This window comes from Hemitrygon akajei, chromosome 19, assembly GCF_048418815.1.
Source record: "Hemitrygon akajei chromosome 19, sHemAka1.3, whole genome shotgun sequence".
Classification (NCBI taxonomy): domain Eukaryota; kingdom Metazoa; phylum Chordata; class Chondrichthyes; order Myliobatiformes; family Dasyatidae; genus Hemitrygon; species Hemitrygon akajei.
The window spans coordinates 60,554,931-60,576,946 of record NC_133142.1 but is presented as its reverse complement, the minus strand read 5'-3'; the positions used below and the strand labels follow the sequence as shown (position 1 = coordinate 60,576,946).

General features: G+C 42.2%; 1 protein-coding gene and 1 non-coding gene across 9 annotated transcripts in view; both read right to left on the bottom strand.

Annotated features, from left to right (window-relative positions):
* The window catches only part of cacna2d2a (calcium channel, voltage-dependent, alpha 2/delta subunit 2a), a 904,752-nt gene that overhangs the window by 39,989 nt on the left and 842,747 nt on the right, over positions 1 to 22,016 (bottom strand). For all 8 annotated transcript variants that reach the window (XM_073072600.1, XM_073072591.1, XM_073072592.1 and 5 more), the window contains 4 exons: positions 21,459 to 21,560; positions 19,209 to 19,303; positions 17,528 to 17,575; positions 12,637 to 12,708 (listed from right to left, as the gene is read on the bottom strand). In XM_073072600.1, the coding sequence (XP_072928701.1) occupies positions 12,637 to 12,708; positions 17,528 to 17,575; positions 19,209 to 19,303; positions 21,459 to 21,560 (317 nt within the window). The remainder of the gene's footprint in view (positions 1 to 12,636; positions 12,709 to 17,527; positions 17,576 to 19,208; positions 19,304 to 21,458; positions 21,561 to 22,016) is intronic.
* On the bottom strand, positions 20,004 to 20,110 carry LOC140742159 (U6 spliceosomal RNA). Its single transcript, XR_012102235.1, has one exon. It is a non-coding gene; the product is annotated as a U6 spliceosomal RNA (small nuclear RNA).

The following is a 22,016-nucleotide window of genomic DNA, read 5'->3' as shown; positions in this document are numbered from 1 at the left end:
TTCCTTTCTGAATACTGAACTCTGGCTCCACACAAATTGCCTGCTGTCCCTAAAGGGCACTACTCTTTCCCTCTTTTACACGTAATATTTTTGTAGAATGCCTTAAGGTTTACGTTAATTCTGTCTGCTAGTGGAATTTCACGATCTCTCTTGCCTTCTAAGTTTCCTTACACTTTTTACACTCTTGATAGCCTCTCCCCATCATTATACCTGTCATAAGGTTCCTTTTTCCACTTTATGCACCCTCAATTTGCCTCAGCATCTGGGGTTCCCTACATTGGTTTCCCCAACCAGCTTTCACCCTTACAGGAACACATGCAAGTGTGGACTTGTATCTACAAATGGATTTTTAAATTTTAGATCTAGAGATACAGTGTGGTATCAGGACCTTCCAGCCCAAAAGCTGTCTTTGGTATGTGGAAGGAAACTGGAGCACCTGGAGGAAACTATGTGGTAATAGGGAGAACATACAAACTCCCACAGACAGCAGTGGGATATAAACCTGGATCGCAGGAACCGTAATAACATAATGCTAACCGCTACATCACTGTAATGCCAATCTACCTTTTCCAGGTTCTTATGTTAATGAAATTAGACTTACACCAGTTAATTACCTTAATTACCTGTTCTTTTCCATAGAATTAAAATATACGAAGTGTGGTCACTATAGTGAAACTTCACCAACTGCATTCACCAATACAAAGTGTAGTAATGCTCCTTCCCTCAATGATCTATCTACATACTGAGTCAAAAAACCCTCCAGGACTAACCTCTGAAATGCTGCCCCTCTGAGCCTTTCACACCAAGGCATTCCCAGTTAATATTTATGAAATTAAAACCTGCCAGTAAAGAACTATCTCTCTGATACAGGTTGAGTACCCCTTATCTGAAATGCTTGGGGCCGGAAATGATTCAGAATCAGAATCAGGTTTACAGAAATATCACTATTATATGTTGTAAATTTGTTGTTTTTGCAGCAGCAGTACATTGCAATATGTAATAATAGAGAAAAAATATTGAAAAAAACCTGATTTATATATGTGTGTATATATATATAGTTAAATGAAGTAAGGAGTGCAAAAATATAAAGTAAAAAGTAGTGAGGTAGTGTTCATGGGTTCAATGTCTATTTAGAAATTGGATGGCAGAAGGGAAGAAGCTATTCCTGAATTGCTGAGTGTGTGCCTTCAGGCTGCTGTACCTCCTCCCTAATGTTAGCAATGAGAACAAGACATGACCTGGTGATGGGTCTTTAATGATGGATGCCTCCTTTTTTGAGGCATCGCTCATGAAGATGTCCTGGATACTAAGGAGGTTAGTGCCCATGATGAAACTGACTAAGTTTACAACTCTCTGCAGCTTATTTTGATCCTGTGAAGTAGCTCATCCACCCCATACCAGACACTGATACAGCCGGTTAGGATGCTCTCCATGGCATATTTGTAGAAATCTGTGAATGTTTTTGGTGACATACCAAATCTCCTCAAAATCCTAATGCAATATAGCCACTGTCATGCCTTCCTAATAGCTGCATTAATCTGTTGGGCCCAGGATGGATCCTCAGAGATAGTGATACCCAGGAACTCCTACTTTTGATCTCTCTCTGAGGACTGTGTTTCCTCATTTTACCTTTCATGAAGTCCACAATCAGTTCTTTGACCTTATTGACAACAAGTGCAAAGTTGTTGCTTCAACTCCACTCAACTAGCTGGTATAACTTTCTCCTGTACGCCCTCTCGTCACCATCTGAAATTCTGTCAACAATAGTTGTATGGTCAGCAAATTTATAAATGGTATTTGAGCTATGCCTAGCCACACCATCATGGGTATAGAGGGAGTAGAGCAGTGGGCTAAGCACACATCCTTGAGGTGCGCCAGCATTGATTATCAGTGAGGAGGAGATGTTATTTCTGATCCGCACAGATTGTGGGCTTCTGGGGAGGAATTCAAAGATCCAGTTGCAGAGGGAGGTACAAAGGCCCAGGTTTGGAGCTTTTCAATCAGAACTAGGAATGATTGTGCTAAACACTGAGCTGTAGTCAACAAACAGCATTCTGATTTTCTGTATTGTCCAGATGGTCCAAGGCTGCATGAAGACCCAATGAGATCGCATCCATTGCCTATTGTAACAATTGGCAGATTGCAGTGGGAACAGGTCCTTGCTTAAACAGGAGTTAATTCTAGCCATAACCAACCTCTCAAAGCACTTGATCACCATTAGATGTGAGTACTACTGGACGATAGTCATTAAGGCAGCTCACCCTGGTTTCTTGGGCACTGGCATAATCGTTGCCTTTTGAAGCACGTGGAAACTTCTGACAGTAGTAATGAGAGACTGAACATATCTTTGAACAGTTGGTTGGCATAGGTACTCCATTGGGACCTGTTGCCTTGTGAGGGTTCACCTTCTTGAAAGACAGTTTTACGTTGGCCTCTGAGACAGAGATCACAGGGTCTCTGGGTTGCAGCAGGGATCCTCACAGCTGTAGTTTTATCCTCCGTTTCAGAGCGAGCATAGAGGTGTTTAGCTCATCTGGGAGTGAACTATCATTGCCACTCATGTTGGGTTTTGCTTTGTAGGAAGTGTTTCTGATTTCAAATTGTTTTTTATTTTGGAATATATAATGAACTAGTTTTGGATTGCCATCATTTCCAACTCTGAACTTATGTACTACCGGTAGGCAATCATTGTCTTACACTTGTTCATCACACATATTTACTGATATATCTGTTCAGCCTATACACGCAAAATGCTGGTGGAACACAGCAGGCCAGGCAGCATCTGTAAGGAGAAGCACTGTCGACGTTTCGGGCCGAGACCCTTCATTGGGACCCTTTATCCTGGCGAAGGGTTTTGGCCCAAAACGTCGACAGTGCTTCTCCTTATAGATGCTGCCTGATCTGCTGTGTTCCACCAGCATTTTGTGTGTGTTGTTTGAATTTCCAGCATCTGCAGATTTCCTCGTGTTTTATCTGTTCAGCCTGTTAGATTTTCATATTTTCATCAGTGAAGATTTTGCAAACTTATCAACGAATTTCTCTGCTGCTTTGTGATCAGTGGATGCTTTATCACCACCACAGTAGCGTAGCAGTTAGCGTGATGCTATTACAGCTCAGGGTGTACTGCAGTTCAGAGTTCAATTCTGGTGCCATTCTGTAAGGAGTCTCTGCATGTCCTCCCGTCGAATGTGAGGGTTTTCCCTGGGGGCTCAGGTTTCCTCTGTGGTCCAAAGATGTGGTCCACTGGTCATTATAAATTGTCCTGTGATTAGGCTAAGGTTAATCAGGGTTGTGGGGTTGCTGGGGTGACGTGGCTCTAAGGGCCAGATGGGCCAACTCTGTGCTGTATGACTAAATTAATAAATAAATAAAACAAACACATCTTTAAAAATTTAATGCTCTGCAACCAGCCTGCTGAATATTCACAATTACCTTCAATTTTCAGTTTGTTGTGATGGATCTTTCTTTGTTTCATGATCAGCGTACCGTTAAACAGTATATATTCACTCCGACGCTGATGAATCCACTCTTTCAATACACAATCGAGATCTTCATTTTTCACCATGCAGTGTTTTTCTATTTTTCATTATATATGTGAGGTCACTTCTCAGAAATGTCTGTGGTGTGCAGAGACCTGCGCATCACTTGGGAACCTTCCCAGCATCTTCTGGAATTTTCCATTTGCTATGTCATGTCAGCATTGGACTTCAGAGGTTTTCCGATTTTGGAATTTCAGATAAGGGGTACTCAACCTGTATATCTGATACTCAATCTCCCCCAGCAGTATCCAACACACACTCCCCTCTCTAACAAGGGAAGAGTTTGCCTGCTTTGACTGCCCATCTCCTCTCTTTCTGCACTGGCCTGTAACCAGCTCTCTAAACACACTACATGTATCCTAGATGTTCCAGAGCAGGTCGATCCACAGACCTGACTGCCCTTGGTGTTTTGCTAGGAGATGTAGCTAGACACATTTCCTGCTGGTATGGTCAGCAGGGCACTGGAAGTGTACTCCAATCTCCAATGTACTGTACCATGCAGGAGGAGCAGACTATTTCCTGAGCTTCCATCAGAACAAGGGGCCACCTGTTTGAGCCAGGGATTAGTGCATTTTTCCTCAGGTTGTTTTCAGCCTTTAGCATGATCTTCTTTAAAAGGTAATGGAAACAAATCTAACTTACTGTAAAGCAGTGGCAGACGCAGTCTTGATAAGTCTGAATCCGAGTGTTATAGGCTGGAGGCTAAAGGGCCTGTCTTGGGGTTAGAGAGATGTGTATGTGCATGGGTGGGAGGGAATTATAAGAGCATAAGACATAGGAGCAGAAATAGGCCATTCAGCCCATCGAATCTGCTCCACCATTCCATCATGGCTCATCCCGCACAGCTGCCTTCTCGCCATAACTTTTGATGCCCTGACCAATCAGGAAACTCAGTTTTTGCTTTAAATATACCCACAGACTTAGCCTCCACCACAGTCTGTGGCAGAGCATTCTCCAGATTCACAGCGCTCTGGCTAAAAAAATTCCTCCTTACCTCTGTTCTAAAGAGTCGCTCCTCAATCTTGAGGCTGTGCCCTCTAGTCCAGACACTCCCACCATAGGAAACATCCTGTCCACATCCACCTTATCCAGTCCTTTCACCATTCAGTAAGTTTCGATGAGCTTGTTTTGCTGTTGCTGCTTTATTGCTAGTTGTGTTCTGTGTTGTTCTGCTGAGCATGGTGGCCGTGTTCTGTTGGAGTTTGTGGCGACATTTGCAACTGACCCCAGAACATCCCTGGGTATGTTGGTTGTTAACACAAACAACACATTTCACTGTATGTTTCAATGTACATGGGTTAAAAAACTTGAAACTTGAAGAAAGTGAGGACTGCCAAGCGCATCATTGGAGCCTCCCTGCCCTCTATTATGGACCTGTACTCTTCCAGGTTGAAGAAGAGGGCGGGGAACATCATAAAGGACTCCTCCCATCCTGCGCACGGACTGTTTGATCTGCTTCCATCTGGTAGGCGCTTCAGATCCCTCCAGACTAAGACTAATAGGCACTGGAGAAGTTTTTTCCCTACTGCGGTCACTTTGCTGAACAGTTAACTGCCGGTTAACTGTCAGCTAACTATTACTTGGATTGCACTACCTGTTTGTACAATTTATATTTTCATTTATATTTATCATTATTATTGTTATGAGCAGAGAGACAACATCTGCCGGAAGTAAATTCCTTGTATGTGCATAGGTACTTGGCGATTAAAGTCTGATTCTGATTCTGAAAGGTTATGTAGTTAGATGTGAATAGAGAAGATCAATTGTGATCTTCTTCAATGATGCAGTGGGCTTGAGGGACTAATAACTTTTCACCTGATGCTAATTTGTACACGCATACACTTGTATATGACTGGTCCTGTTGATCTTCTGTACAGTGGTGACCCTGGGATGCTGTTGTTGGGGGACTTAACAATGACAATGCCATAGAAAGTTGAAGCTAAGTGGTTAGCCAGATTTGTTGGAGGTGGTCATTATTTGCATGTCTGTCATGAATATTAGTTGCCACTTATAAGTTTATCATCTGCTGGATTTCATTTGCTGTAGCCACAAGCCTCGACATTTTACTTCACCTAGAGTGAATGGAACTGGCTCCAAGATAGAGTGAATCTTGTGTGGAGGCTGAAATGGTTTATGCAGCCAACAACTCCAGTCCAATGTGGTTGTGAGTACTTCAGCCTTGTTTTCATTATGCTGGTCCCCACCATTGAAAAGCCTGACAGTGTCTTTGGAGTTAGACACCATGTTAAACTATTTTCCTGAATATTGTCCCTGCCTGACTGCCTCTTTACCCATTAATAAATTTATCCAATTTACAGTGGCCAGCCCCTGTCTCATATGAAATTTAACCTTACCAAAGCTGCAATCTTTGTAATAAGAACAGAAAATGCTGGAAACACTCAGCACGTCAGGCAGCATCTGTGGAAAGAGAAACAGAGTTAATGCTTCTGGTTGAAGACCTGACATAAGACTTGGGGAAATGGAGAAATCAGATTGCAGAGAAGGGGGAGGGGCGAAAGGAACAAAAGGAATGCCTGCGATAGGACAGAGACCAAACGAGACTTGCTGCAAATGCCCCTTCTCTGCAATGTAAAATGTATTTGATTTCTAACTTTCCTCAGTTCAGATGAGAGGTCATCAGCCTGAAATGTAAACTCTGTTACCCTCTTCGTGGAAGCTGCCTAACTTGAGGATTATCTCCAGCATTTTCCATTTTCATTTCAGATTTTCAGCATCTGCATTGTTTGCCTTTTAATTTAAAATATTTGTAGCAATATTTTTTCTTTCAAACATAACATTATAAATGAAGTAATTATGATTACATTTGATATACAGAAAGACTGATGATTGCTAGATTAAGAGATTTCCTAGCTTGTTGAATCTAGACCTTTATATTGTGTATCACCATGCTGCATACATTCCAGAAATGCACTAGCCTAGAAACTGTCCAGCCAAAATGCTTATTTAAGCTAATCACATTAAACCACATTTGGCTCATATCTCTCTAGACCTTTCCTATCTATGTACATTGTTCAAATGTCTTTTAAATGTAATCTACTCAAATCTACCACTTCCTACAGCAGTTTATTCCACATGCTCAGCGCCCACTTGATGGGCTGACTGGCCTAATTCTGATCTTATGCCTTATGGTAAAATCTTACCCTTCAGATCCCCTTTAAATCTTTCCCCTCTCACCTTAAAACTGTGCCTCTAGTTTTAAACCACTTTACCTCGCATAATAGGCTGTAACTATCTATCCAATCTAGACCACTCATGATTTTATAAGGTCACCCTTCAGACTCCTTCACTCCAAAGAAAAAGTAAATTTCTCCTTAAACTCAGGCCCTCTGATTCAAGCAACATTTTTTGTGAATCTTTCTGCATCTTCTCTTACTTAATTACACCTTTCCTATAACTTGTCGAGCAGAGCTGCATCCCACACTCCATCTGTGGTCTAGCCAACATTTTGTACAACTGTAGCTTGATGTTTCTGTTCTTTTCTTCAATGCCTTAGCTAATGAAGGAAAACACCTTCACTAGCCTATCCAGCTGTACTGCCACTTTCAGGAACTCTGTACGTGTACCATAAGATCTCTCTATTCAACAACACTCAAGTGACCACTATTGTATTGATTATAAAATAGTTATGGAGAAAGATAGAATATGTCCACAGGTTAAAGTCCTGACCCCTCGCGGGGCCATCTTTGGGGGCTTTAGGCAGGATCTGCTGTAGTCGACTGGGTTACTCTATTTAAAGGCAAAGGAACATTTGGCAAATGGGAAGCCTTTAAAAGGGTCCTATCACAAGTCCAGAGCCACTACATTCCTGTTAGGGTGAAGGGTAAAGAATTCAAGTTCAGGGAATCCTAGCTGATGAGAGATATTGTGGCTCTGGTCAGGAATAAGGAGGAAGCATACATTGCCTTTAGATAGCAAGCTACAAATGAATCCCTTGACGAATAGAAAAAGATTAGGAATGGGCTTGCGAGAATCAGAAAGGCAAAGAGGATATGAGATGGATTTTTCAGGCAGGTTTAAAGATAATCCTGAGAGATTTGTCAGCTATATTCAAATAAAAGTGTGACTAGGGTGAGTCTAGGTCCTCTTAAAGACCATCAGTGCCACCTATGTGTGATGGCTGCGATCAAGGGTTCCCCAACCTCTTTTATGCCATGGACCATTGGACCGTAAGACATAGGAGCAGAAGTAGGCCATTCAGCCCATTGAGTCTGCTCTACCATTCCATCATGGCTGATCCCAGATCCCACTCAACCCCATATACCTGCCTTCTCGCTATATCCTTTGCTGCCCTGACCGATCATCAGGAAACTATCAACTTCCGCCTTAAACATATGCATGGACTTGGCTTCCACCGCAGTCTCTGGCAGAGTATTCCACAGCTTCACCAACCTTTGGTTAAAAAAAAAGTCCTCCTTACTTCTGTTCTAGAAGGTTGCACTCAATTTTGAGGCTGTGCCCTCTAGTTCTGGATACCCCCATCACAGGAAACATCCTCTCCACATCCAACCTATCTAGTCCTTTCAATATTCAATAGGTTTCAATGAGATCCCCACACATTTCTCTCAATTCCAATGAATACTGGACCAAAACCATTAAGCAATGGGACCATGGAACCCACGTTGGGAACCCCTGGCAGTGATTTTTAATAACTACTTCTTCTCAGTGTTTACTAAGGAAAATACTGTGGATGCCAAAGAAATGATGGTTTTGGATCACATGCATATTATAAGGAAAGTGGTATTTGCAGTCTTGAAGCACTGTTAGGTTGGTACAACCCCTGACTTGCCTAAGTACAGTATACACAGATCTTAAGGGAGGACAGGCAAGAAATCGTGGAAGCCCTTGAAGAGATATTTACTTCACCATTAGCTAATCACAGAGTTCCAGAAGACTGGAGGGTGCTTTATGGTGTTCTATTGTTCAAGAGTGTAGCAAGGACAAGCCAGACATTTATAGGCTGATGAGAATTACAGTCTGACTTCAATTGTAGGGAAGATACAGGAGGGAATTCTGAGGGGCAAGATCTACCACAACTTGGATTGCCAACACCTGATCATGATTAGTCAGCATGGCTTTGAGCATGGGAGGTTATGTCTGATGAATCTGTTGGAGATTTCTGAAGAGGTAACTAAGGGTGAATGTCAGGCAGTGGATGTTCTGTATATGGATTTGAAGGCTCTTGACAAGGTCCCACATGGCAAGCTGATCTGGAATGTTAGGCTGTGTGGGATTCAGGGGAAGGCAGCGAGGTATACTCAGAATTGGCTTGATGATAGGAAGCTGAGGGTGATGTTTGATGATTGATTCTCTGACTGGAGGCTTGTGACCAGTAGGATGGCCAGGCTCAGCATTGAGACTTCTGGTTATTCATGACTTAAGCAGATACAAATTAAAGTAAACATGAATATGAATTGATTTTGGATTATGAATGCACAATTAGCAAGTTTGCTGTTGGTACAGATTAGGAGGACTTGTTGGTAATGAAGTAGGTTACAATGAATTGCAAATATCTTGATCAGTTAGGGAGATGGGCAGAGGAGTAGCAGACGGATTTTAACTTGGATAAGTGTGAGGTGATGCATTTTTGCACTGTCAGAATAGGATAGAACTTCAACAGCAAACAGCAGGGCATCAGAGACTTTTGCGGAACAGAGGAACCTGAGAGTAGTGGACAGTTCACTGACAACAGTACTCAAATAGACAGGATGGTGAAGAATGCACTTAGCAACTTCATCAGTCAGGACACTGAGTTTAGGAGTAGGCACATTATGTTCATTTTAGAGATGCAGTGCAGAATAGGCAAGTCATATGGCCTAACAACCCTCCCCCCCCCCCCCCCATTTGACCATAGCCTTATCACAGGACAATTTGCAATGAGTACTTCACCTACTACATGCTCATGTTTGGACTGTGTGAGGAGATCAGAGGACCTGGAGAAAACCCACACATTCCACAGGGAGGATGTAAGAATCTTTACAGAGGACACTGGAATTGAACTCTGACACCCTGAGCTGTAAAAGAGTTAGGGGGCAAAAGTTTAGGGGTAACACGAGGGGGAACTCTACTCAGAGAGTGGTAGCTGTGTAAAATGAGCTTCCAGTAGAAGTGGTAGAGGCAGGTTTGATATTGTCATTTAAAGTAAAATTGGATAGGTATATGGACAGGAAAGGAATGGAGGGTTATGGGCTGAGTGCAGGTCAGTGGGACTATTCGAGAGTAAGTGTTCGGCACGGACTAGAAGGGCCAAGATGGCCTGTTTCAGTGCTGTAATTGTTATATGGTTATATAGCATGTGCTAACTGCCATGCTACTGTGGCACCTTGTTTCTATGCTCTTGTTATTCTATGACTCTATGAATCCCCAGGGCCCTGTGATCACTGTGTATGCCCTGGCCCAGTTGAACTTCCCAAAATACAACTTAGGTTGCAGTTATATAGGTTGTTGGTGAAGCTGCACTTTCAGGATTGTGTACAGTGTCAGTCACCCTCCATCCAGCTGGAGATGGAGCAGAAGAAATGCTGCCTGGAGAAGAGGGCTTGAGTTATAGGCAGAGGTGGGTCACACTTGATCATTATTCCTTAGAATGACCTCAAAGAAGTTCATAAAATCATGTAGGATATATATATAAGATGCATAATCACAGTCCTTTCCCCAGTGTTGGAAGGTCCAAAGCTAGAGAGTACAGGTAGTTTAAGAGAAGAGAGATTTAAAAAAAGGATCTGAGAGGTAATTTCTCTGCACTGAGGATAGTGAGTACTTGGAATGAGCTGCCAGAGGAAGTGATTGAGGCCGATGTTATTGCAACATTTACGAGGCACTTGGATAGGTACATAGAAGGCAGGGACTAGGAGGGCTGTAGGCCGAACATGCGCAACTGGGACTAGCAAGTGGGATACTGGGTCAAATGCCCTGTTTCTGTACTGTGTCATTTAATGACTCTATGAAAACCCAGGGAGGGCCCAGCTATCACTGCATATGCTCTGGCCTGATTTAACTTCTCAAAATGAGTCACTTTGCACTTGCCTAAGTTTAGTTCCATCTGCCATTCCTTTGCCCACTTTCTTATTTGATCAATAGCTCGTTGTAAAATTATTGTCTTCACTCTTCACTATAACACCAACTTTGGTGTCTTGTGCAGACTTACTAACCATGCCACCTACATTCCATCTAAACCACTAATATAGGTGACAAACAGCAGTGGATCCAGCACTGAACCTTGCCAGTTACAGGCCTCCAATCTGTAAAACAACCCTCTACTGACTCCTATCACCAAGCCATTGTTGTATCCTGGATCCTATGTATTTCTTGGACCAGACTAGCAGACTAAACTTGGTCAAATATATTGTTGAAGTCCATGTACCAATGTCTACCATTCCACCCTCATCAAACTTCTTGGTCACCTCTTCAAAAACTCAACCAAATTTGTGAGACATGACCTCCATTCTCTTATGAAAAAATATGTTAACTATCCCTAATCTGTCTTTGTCAACTACAAAACCTGCCTCTCCGAATCACCTCCAGTAACTTTTGCAGCACTTATGTTAGGTTCACCTAGTCCAGCACCTTGATGCAAGTACAAAGAAAAAACACCAGCATCTCTACTTTGTTGGATGTTTAAGTTGATTTGGCATATCACTGAAGATCCTGATAGACATAGATCACTGCGCAGTGGTGGGCCTTCTGACTGGTTGCATCAGAACTTGCTATGGAAACTCCAGTGCAGGAGAGTACAGAGAGTGATGGACTCATCTAGTTCCATATACAGGTACAGCTCTCCCTCCCACTGTGGACATCTACAAGAGCTGATGCCTCAGGATGGTGACATCCTTCCTTACCCACCAGTGAGCTCAAATACAAGGAGTGCTGCACAAGAAAGCAACATCTATCATCAAGGAAGGTGGAGCCCCCATCTCCAGGTCATCCCCTCTTCTCATTGCTGCCATCAGACATGAGGAACAGCAGCCATAAAGATCCACACACTAGATTCAACCACAGCTTCTTCCCACAGTTATCAGGGCATTTTAAGTCAAAGGATGGGATAGGGAGTAAACATCTTAAATGGGACCTGCCTTCAGAAGGATCCCAATGTCAGGCTTCATGGCTGTGGACTTGGTTGGACATGGTTCCTTTGGTATGGAAGAACCCATCCATTGGACAATGTCTTGGTCAATGTGCATATCCAGTTTTATGTGTACAAATGTGACATGTCGATATCTTCTATTACAAATGTTACCACTTATCTAACTCATGATAATTACAATGTTGTGTTTTGAAATCAGCATTTTCATTATTTTATGCAGAACAGGAAAGCATAACAATTTTCAGGAAGTAGTTTATAATCTATCCATTAAAAAGATCTGTACTTAAAGTCTGTAGATTTCTTAGCTTTGCATTCAGTAGCATGACCACAGGTCTATACAGAAATCCCACCAGAATCCCAAACCCTCTTCTATCCCATATGTTTTTACACATTAGTTCAAAGATTCTTTAATTCCAATAAAATTAAAGGAGAATAAATACTTCAAATAGAACAGACTAGAGGAGTTCACATTGGTTATTCTAAGCACTTACTGGAATGAAGTCTATAGATAGGCAGTTTCAGGTTTAGGTACACACACTGCATGACAAGTTCCAAACCACATCATATGCCACTGTTGTTTACAAACCACAGAACCTGACTTGTTACACATGTAGACCGTAGTGGGTTAGTTGGTTATGAAGATACCTCTTTAAGAATTAAAAAACAACCTATTGCTGGGCAATGCCAGAGTTAAAATGTTTTTGATTTCTGATTTCACATTTTGTATGGGTATGCATATTTATAGCTCAAGCGAATGTGATAGTAATTAACCTGTGACATTCAGAAAAAAAAAGTATCTCAGACAGGGGTGTGAGCTTTAATACATTACTTATATATAACCAGTAGAACTACTGTAATTTGTGTGAGTGTACTGGTTTCAGAATAGTGAAGACTGCATTTTAACAAAGGACATGCAGTACATTAATAAGATCACTGGCTGCAGATTCAACGTGAGTATCCAGCCAAGGAGCCCTGCCCACTGCAGTACTTTATTACCTGACTCCAGTGTTCCGGTTGGTTGGACATGATCAGGAAACCTCCATCATCAATCAGCACACACAACAGATCCTGAAAATCAATAATTGAAAGTAGTGAGATCAGGCATTTGTCAGTCAGTTCACTAATTGGTTTAGATTTACCGCCATTAAAATTTCAGCCAAAGAAGGTCAAAGTTCAAAGTAAATTTATTATCAAACTACATATATGTCACCATATACAACCCTGAGATTCATTCTCTTGAAGATATTTACAAAGCAATACAATAAAACTCATGAAAATCTACACACACAGACTGACAAATTAATGTGCAAAAGGAAACAAATCATGCAAATAAGCAAACAAAAATAAATTAATTAATAAGTTGCCATGAAAACAGAGCCTTCAATCAGATATAATTATTAATTGCTGTTATTAATAGCCAATTAAACATATAGTACTAGAAACTTCAAAAGTGATTTAACTCCTTCCTTTCTCCAAGAACTTCTGGACTTTGCCTTGTACACCCACTTCTCTATATCAAGGGCCCAAGAGACTCATCTTGTTACTTGTTGCTTCAGGTTCATACACTGAAGGAAGTCAGGGTTGTCCTTCTCAACCACCTATCGGCAGAGATAATGAGTACCGGCAAACTGTCCCCACCATCTGTTTTAAGGCCACAGCTAGCACGGGAGAACCACCTGAACCACAATTCACAATAATCTAGAGAAGATGAGCAGGCTATTCAGAAGGACAGACCCAATCGACAGCCCGTCAGTGCCTTCAATGTCTGCCTACAAAAGGTCCAGTTAATGTACCTGCCACCCCAACCAATTCACTCTGCATCAGGTATATAAGAATATGAAAACAGGGCTAAAGTATAGTTTTAATCTTAGAAGCTGCCTCTTCAAGTAATGAAACAGAGAGCTGAGCAGATATGGGAGAATTTCACAGAGCCTGTGAACCTCCTTTTAAAGCCATTTCATGTCACTACTCCAAGAGACAGTCTCCAATACAGGTCCCCAATGCACAGAGAATGGTCACCCATGCAGGAAACCCTCCACTTGGGAACTCTCATGCCACAGAGCAACCATGTATGTCTGGAAAGCAAGTGGAGACAAAAGAAAATGGAGTACGGGCAAGAGGAGAGCACATAAGAAAGGTAGGGAGGGGCTTACGACTTGCGACTGATTGGGTCTATTCATACTTTGGTCAATTTTGGCTAACCACGATCAGGGCAGGTCAGCGATCAGGGGTCTTGTGATGCAGCAAGAAGATGGAGTGGGCATTTATATCATCTATCCAGGATTGGTGGAGAGGCAGGTATCAAGCAACATTCATAAAATATTTGGAGGAGCACGCGGATCAGCAAAGTATAGTAGGCAACAATCAACTGTTGCAAAATGAGATTACTAGATGAATACTTGATGGCTGGCACAGGCACAGTGTTTTAAGAAGCTTTTTTCTGTGCTGTGTAACTCTAGAGTATTACTAACTGAAGTTTGATGGACTAACACACACAGAAATGCTGGAAGAACTCAGTTGGTCAGGCTGTATCTGAGGAGAGGAATAAACAGTCAATGTTATTGGCCAAGATGATTCACCATGTCTGGAAAGGAAGTGAGACGAAGCCACAATAGGTAGGTGGGGGGAAGTGGAGGGGTACAAGCTAGCAGTTGATAGGTGAAACCAGGTGAGGGAGAAAGTGGGTGGGTGGGGGAAAGAGGGTAAAGTGAGAAACTGGGAGGTGAGGGGTTAAAGAAGGAGGGATCTGGTAAGAGAGAAAATCGGACCATGGGAGAAAGAGGAGGAGGATGGGCAGCAGAGAGATGTGAAAAACAGGTGAGGAGGAGGTGTAAGAGAAGAGCCAGAATGGGGAGGGGGGATGAAATTGGGAAAGTGGATGATCATTGTGTCAGGTTGGAGGCTACCCAGATGGAATATCAGGAGTTGCTCCTCCAAGCTGATAGTGGCCTTATTGTGACAGTAGAGGAGGCCATGGTCCAACATGTTGGAGTCGGAATGGGAAGTAGAATTAAAAATGGTTGGGTACTGGGAAATCTGACCTGTTGTGATGGATGCTCCTGACACTCCCATCTTGGGAAACATCCTCCACATCCACCCTATCTAGTCCTTTCAACATTGAGTAGGTTTCAATGAGATCCCTACACATTCTTCTAAATTCCAGTGACTACAGGCCCAAAGCTGCCAAAGCTGCCAAATGCTCCTCATATGGTAACACCTTAATTCCCAGAATCATAATTGTGAACTTCCTCGGGACCCTCTCCGATGACAACACATCTGTTCTGAGATATGGGGCCCAAAACTGTTGACAATACACCAAGAGCAGCCTGACTAGTATCTTTTAAAGCCTCTGCAATGTCTCCTAGTTTTTCTATTCTATTCCCCTTGAAATAAATGCCAACATTGCATTTGCTCTCTTTACCACAGGCTCAACCTGTAAATTAATCTCTTGGGAGTCTTGCACAAGGACTCCCAAGTCCCCTTGTACTGCTGATGTTTGAATTTATTTCCCATTTAGATAGTAGTCTGCACTATTGTTCCTTTTACCAAAATGCATCATCATACATTTCCCAACACTGTATTCCATCTGCCACATTTTTGCCCATTCTTCCAATTTGTCTAAGTCCTGCTGCAATCTCATTGCTTCCTCTTCACTACCTACCCCTCCACCCATCTTCATCAATTCCCTTATCTGAATCATTGACAATGTGAAAAGTAGTGGTTACTATACTGACCCCTGAGCAGCACCACTAGTCACTAGCAGTCAACCAGAAAAGGCCCCCTTTATTCCTGCTCACTGCCTCCTGCCATTATCTTTCCTGTAGTGCCATGGGATTTTATCTCATTAAGCAGCCTCATGTGTGGCACCTTATCAAATGCCTTCTGAAAATCCAAGTAAATGACATCCACTGCCTCTCCTTTGTCCACCTCTCCTTTGTTACTTCCTCGAGGAACTCTTAACAGATTTGTTAGGCAAGATTTCCCCTTATAGAAACCATGCTTAATTGGATTTATTTTATTATTAGACTCTACTTACCCCAAAACCTCGTCCTTAATAATGGACTCCAACACTTTCCCAATCACTGAGGTTAGACTAACTGGCCTATAATTTCCTTTCTTTTGCCTTCCTCCCTTCTTCAAGAGTGGAGTGACATTTGCAATTTTTCAGTCCTGCAGAACCATGCCAGAATCAAGTGATTCTCGAAAGATCATAAGAAAGGAAACTTCCTCTCCCCATCCACTCTATCAAGGCCTTTCACCATTTGATAGGTTTCAATGAGGTCACCCCTCATTCTTCTGAATTCCAGTGAATACAGGCCCAGAGCCATCAAACACTCTTCACAAGAGAAGCCATTCAATAATTTTCGTGAACCTCCTTTGAACCCTCTCCAGTTTCAGCCCATCCTCTCTAAGAACTCTAGTTATTTATATGTGCCTATGACTTCTACACAGTCCTGTAGATGTTAGTGAACCTGCATGACAAATCAGAAAGTGGAGGGATCACCTGGTTAAGCTGGGTTTGCTACCTATAGGTGCACCTTGTATCTGTCTTTCCAGAAAATCTCTTTAGCAGTGTGGAAGAATAGAGGGCTCTTGGGGTTCATGTCCATGGTTCCCTCAAAGTTGCCATGCAGAGGAGATTTACCAGGATGCTGCCTGGATTAGAGAGCATGTCTTATAAGGATAGTTTGAGTGAGCTAGGACTTTTTTCTTTGGAGCCAAGGAGGATGAAAGGTGACTTGATAGAGAAGTAATAACTGATAGGAGGCATAGATTGAGCGGAAATCAAGAGACTTTTTTCCAGGACAAAATTGGCTAATATGTGAGGTTATAACTTTAAGGTGATTGGAAGTAAGAATGGGGGGCATGTCAGAGGAATATTTTTTGCAAAGAAAGTGCTGAATGCATCAAACTCCCTGCCAGGGAATATATTAGGAGCATTTAAGAACTCTTAGATAGGCACATGGATGATAGAAAAATGGAGGGCTATATAGGAGGGAAGGAGTTAGATTGATCATAGAGTTGGTTAAAAGGTTGGCCCAAATTCTGGGGCAAAAGGCCTGTACTGTGCTATGTTCTGTGTTCAATGTCACCAAAGATGGATCCCGGAAGAAATACAAAGGTAACAGTGCAGCATTGTTAAGAGGTTCTGCGGTTAACACTGTTTAGGCCAAATGGAACTGGCCAAGTTGAATAGACAGAGATGAAAGATTAAAGATCAACTTTATTTATCACATATACAGTACATTGAAACATAGAGTGAGATGCATCATTTTCATCAAATCAAATCAGCAAGGTTTGTACTGGGCAGCATGTCACCTCACTTCTGGCGCCAGCATAGCATGCCACAAATCACAAACCCTAGCCATACCTCTTTGGAATGTGGGAGAAAACCAGGGCTTCTGGAGGAATCCCACACATCACAGACACAACATACAAACTTTCCCAATAAGTAGCAATGGAAGTTGGCGCAGTAGGAGCATTACGCTAACCACTCCGCTACCGTGCTGCTCTAAACTGAGAGGCCATGGAGGAGAATGTTATTCTATTCTAATAATACTTGATACAGAGATAACAGACAGGTAAAATGTTCACACATAAAACCTGTTGTAAATTGTTGGATAATAGTCAGGAGCATACTCCTCCTTTCCTGAACCCTAAAGACATGATCAGTCGTAACCATGCGGCAGCTTGGCTGTCATTGGTCTTCTGAGAACAGGAAGCTGAAGATGACATTGACCTGTTTACCTCCTTCACATACTGCCAGTTAAGTCTAATGACCTAAGTTCAGCCAGAACACTGCTACCTGTATACTACTGAATCTCACATATTTTAGGTTATAATTGTCACACCAACAATTTTGAAGCAGAACTTCCCTTATACCCACCTCACTGTTCACATCGCAGTCCATCTCACAGTCAGATGATGGCATGCACTGTGCGAAGTAAAGAGAAAAGGAAGTCAGTGTGTGGCTCTGGTGGTGTTTATGTGACCCCCACCCCTATTACTGTGGTGTCCGTCACTACCAGCTTCACCACTGTATGTTAGTAAATCACACCAAAATGGAGGCAAAGCCTCACGATGTAGGTCCTGCAATAAGAACTGTGGAAAGTGAAATATCAGTAAAGTATGACAATATGGAGGCAGAAGGAAGCTAACATGCCATTCAGACTCAGAAACTGGACTGTGGCTAAATGTTTTTGCATACTGCACAATCAATTTCAATAACAATACTGCAAAGTAAAGTCATAGATTAATTACAAATTGTGTAGGTCCAAGCATTCACTGAACAATTGCAGAGGAGCTCATAGCTGATCAGCTCATTACCTGCATACTAACCTATCTCAGGTAGGTCTTTAAGCAGAATATATATTTGTCACTACATCCCTCCCTTTCAATTACTCCTTCTCTCGTCTCCCTGAACACCCCCAACCATATCCCTCAAACAGCACTCCCAACTAACCTTCTCAATCTCCATCACAATCTTTCTACCAATTTCCAGGCCTGACAGAACCTGATCCTGGTTTCACCAATCCACTCAGACTCCCCCTTCAGCTTACAGTGACCTCCAACACCACAACCTGACAACCCCTCCACCCTCCACCATCCCAAACCCACTCTTAGATCCCTATTGCCCTTCACCACTGATACCCAGCCCCTACAACTTCTACACAAGTTTTGTCACCTTCACAACTTTGCCAGCCCCTCCTCCAGGCATAGGCCTGTTGAAAGAAAAAACTTTTACACACACCAGGACTGTTCTGTTGTTACTGTATCTTTAGCTGGCTGTAAAATTTTGCAGTGGTACGCCCTCAACCAAACCTCTATGCACCTCCCGTTTATAGTGCCCCCAAAGGTGCCATGTAAACTCTAGGCCACACTGCCCAACGGGGAGAGGGACTTCCAGGTTTAAAGAAAGTAAGAAGCATTAAGAGGATGGGGAATGTCCATGTCAGGATGACCATTAACTGAAGATGGCATTCCATTGAAGAGTAAATTGTTTCAGCATTAAGTTGTCACAGATACATGGTAAGATGGGGGAAGAGTGTCAATACAAGGATGACCAAGTACACACACACACACACACACACACACACACACACACACACACACACATACTCACACACACACTCACATACTCTCACTCACACACACACTCACACTTACATACACACACACACAGAGTCACACACATTCATACACACTCACACTCACACATATTCACATGTACACTCACATACAGTCACACATGCTCACATATGCATGCGCACACACACACACACCTCATCCAATGACAGAGTAGCGTGCCAGTTCCATATCACGGATGGCTTTGCTGTTCTAGAACGGGGCGCATGCACAATGATATCACCCATGGACTTGCTGTTCTAGAACAGGGCACACACAACAATATCACTGGTTGTTTTGATGTTCTAGAATAGCCCCCCCCCCTCGTAAAACAATGTCACCCCTGTTTTTGCTGTCCTAGAACAGGGGTTGGGATGCCTCTGTGTGAAGTACAAGTGATGTGTAGCTCTGGCATGAATAAAGAACTCTGCTTGGGCTTTTACCTTCCTTGGCTCCACCTGCTCTCGGTTTGTCTGGTTACTGGCAAGGATTTTAAATTTTGAGACCCATGCTTCATAGTCCAGCTTCACTCCAACCACTGAGAAAAACAGAATGAATAGTAAGGGATGTGATTCTGCAAAGTCAGAAAACCGTGAGGAAGTGAGTGGATGTGAACATTTGCACCATTATGAGATCTTAACTTCTAGCTCTATGACATTGGCTGATTATAAATCTCACACCATTGGCTGCCGAACCCTCGATTGTCTCCATAGACGATTATACTGACATGATCTGAACTACTGCCCCAAAGTATGTCCTCTATAACTTGAGGTAATTGAACCCCTTCTGCAGTGTTCTAACTTGGAGAAAGATATAGAGGATATTGAGTTCAAGGCAGTAGACAGTGATATATTGGAACATATTAAAAGGAGAGGGGTGTTGGACGTCCTGAAATACAAAAAGGTGGATAAATTCCTGGGGCCTGACATAGTGTGAGAAGCAAGGGAGGACATGGCTGGGCCATGGAAAAAACTTCGGTTAACTTGTTAGCTAAAGTCAGGTACCAGAAGACTAGAATGTAGGCAATATTGTGCTTTTTATTTAATCAGTTTAGTTATGATTATATAAATTATAGTTATTTATTATATAACATTATATATATGAATTATAAATATAAACTGTAGAGTATAATATTTATACATTTATTGTTATGATATTTAATAATTGATTTATAATTATAATTACTTTATAAATCAGTTATTTTTCTTTTTTTTTTCTTTTTTTTTCTTTTTTTAAAAAAAAATATGGAACGCTTCACGAATTTGCGTGTCATCCTTGCGCAGGGGCCATGCTAATCTTCTCTGTATCGTTCCAATTTAAGTATATGTGCTGCCGAAGCGAGCACAAATCAGTTATTTATTTGTGCCTTTATTTAAGAAAGGCAGCAACCACAGGCTGGTGAGTCTGCATTATTAAGTCCAGGGTTTATGTAGTGACCGTGGGGCTCTGGGGATTCACAGTCATAGAATAACACAGCACAGAAACAGGGTCTTTGGACCAGCTGGCCTGTACCAATCACAGCGTTCTCCCTGCTAGTCCCAGTTGCCCATGTTCATCACCCAGCCTTCCAAGACACCACCCAAATAACTCTTAAATGTTACAATTGTACCTGCCTTGACAACTTCCTCTGGCAGCTCATTCCAGGTACTCACTATCCTCTGTGTAAACAAGTTGCCACATAGGTCTCTGAAATCTCTCCCCATGTATTTGTATTCTCTAGTTTTGGACTGGGGAAAGATTACAACTGTCCAACATATTAATAAGACCTCAAGTTATAGGAGCAGAATCCATACTCCATATATCCAGCCCCCTCATGATTTTATAAACTTCTGTGAGGTCACTCCCCATTCTCCTACACTCTAAGGAATAAAAGCCCAGTGTGGGCAACTTCTTGTAGCATCCTTGTAGATCTCTTCTGAACCATCTCCAGCTTGACAATGTCTTTCCTATAATAGGAGAATAGAACTGATCACAATACTTCAATTGCAGCCTCAGTTGTGCCTTATATAAGTGTTACATAATGTCCCTACTCCTAAATTTGATCTCCTAACTGATGAATGGCAGCATGCTAAGTGCCTCTGCACCATCCTGCCTACCTGGCAGGCTCTTTCAGCAAACTATACACTTGTACTGCCAGGTCTCTGTTCCACGGCGTTCACCAGTGCCCTGCCATTGATGGTATAAGTCCTAACTATATTAATGTCTATACTAAAATTAGTATAGACAACATCCACTCCCCTACCCTCATTGATCCTCTTCAAAAAACTTCAAAGGCTTCATCAGACATGACCTCCCACACATAAAATCATGCTGATTATTCCTGATCAGACCTTGACTGACCAAGTGATGGTAGATCTTGTTCCTCTGATTTCTCTCCTGTAACTTCCCTACAATTGAAGTCAGAATCACCAGCGCATAGTTCCTTGCTACCCACTTAAACAATGGAACAAAATTAGCTGCCCTCCAGTCTTTGGGACCTTTGCCAATTACTAATGACAAAACTGTACAAGGGCCTCTTTCTATGTTTAATGTTCTTGATTTTTTAAACATATTTAAACCTAATTTCTCCTCACATGATTTTAAATTCATTATAATAGCACTGTGAAATATCCTGGGATAATTTACTGTGGAAAAGGTCGGAATTAAATTCTTACTTTTGATGATGAGATGATGTGTGAAGTGAACTGACGTACCTGCAGGTTTCAGGGATTTCCCGTAGATGTCAAGGTTCACAGCAGCACTCACGAGAATCCCAATGCTACCGTTTAGCAGGTCCATCCCCAGCATTGTGTTAGCTGTGGATCAATCAGAACACACAGTTACAATTTGTCCACATTGGGATTTAACTGATCGGGATCAGCAATGAAATGGAACAGTCACAGGGAGATCGAAAGTAAATGGACAAATGTGTGGTAAATGTGAAAGTAACAAAACAACTAATGTCAGGGTAGAAATGTCAGATATTTGGGGCATGAGGTAAAAGAAGAGGTTTAAAGAAGATTTATGAGGTGTACTTCTTCACAAAGAGAGTGACAGGTGCCTGGAATGCACTGGCAGGAGAAGTAGTGGAAGCAGGAATGATTCCATGCAGATTTTGAGAGGCATTTAGACAGGGACCAGTATTTATTCCAGGTGTCCACATCTACAGTTTGCTTTGCATTTTGATTACAGGAGAGATGTGAAGATACAAAAGATATTTTCATGGATGTTGGACAGAATTGGAAAATTGCACAATGGGGAAAGATTGGAGA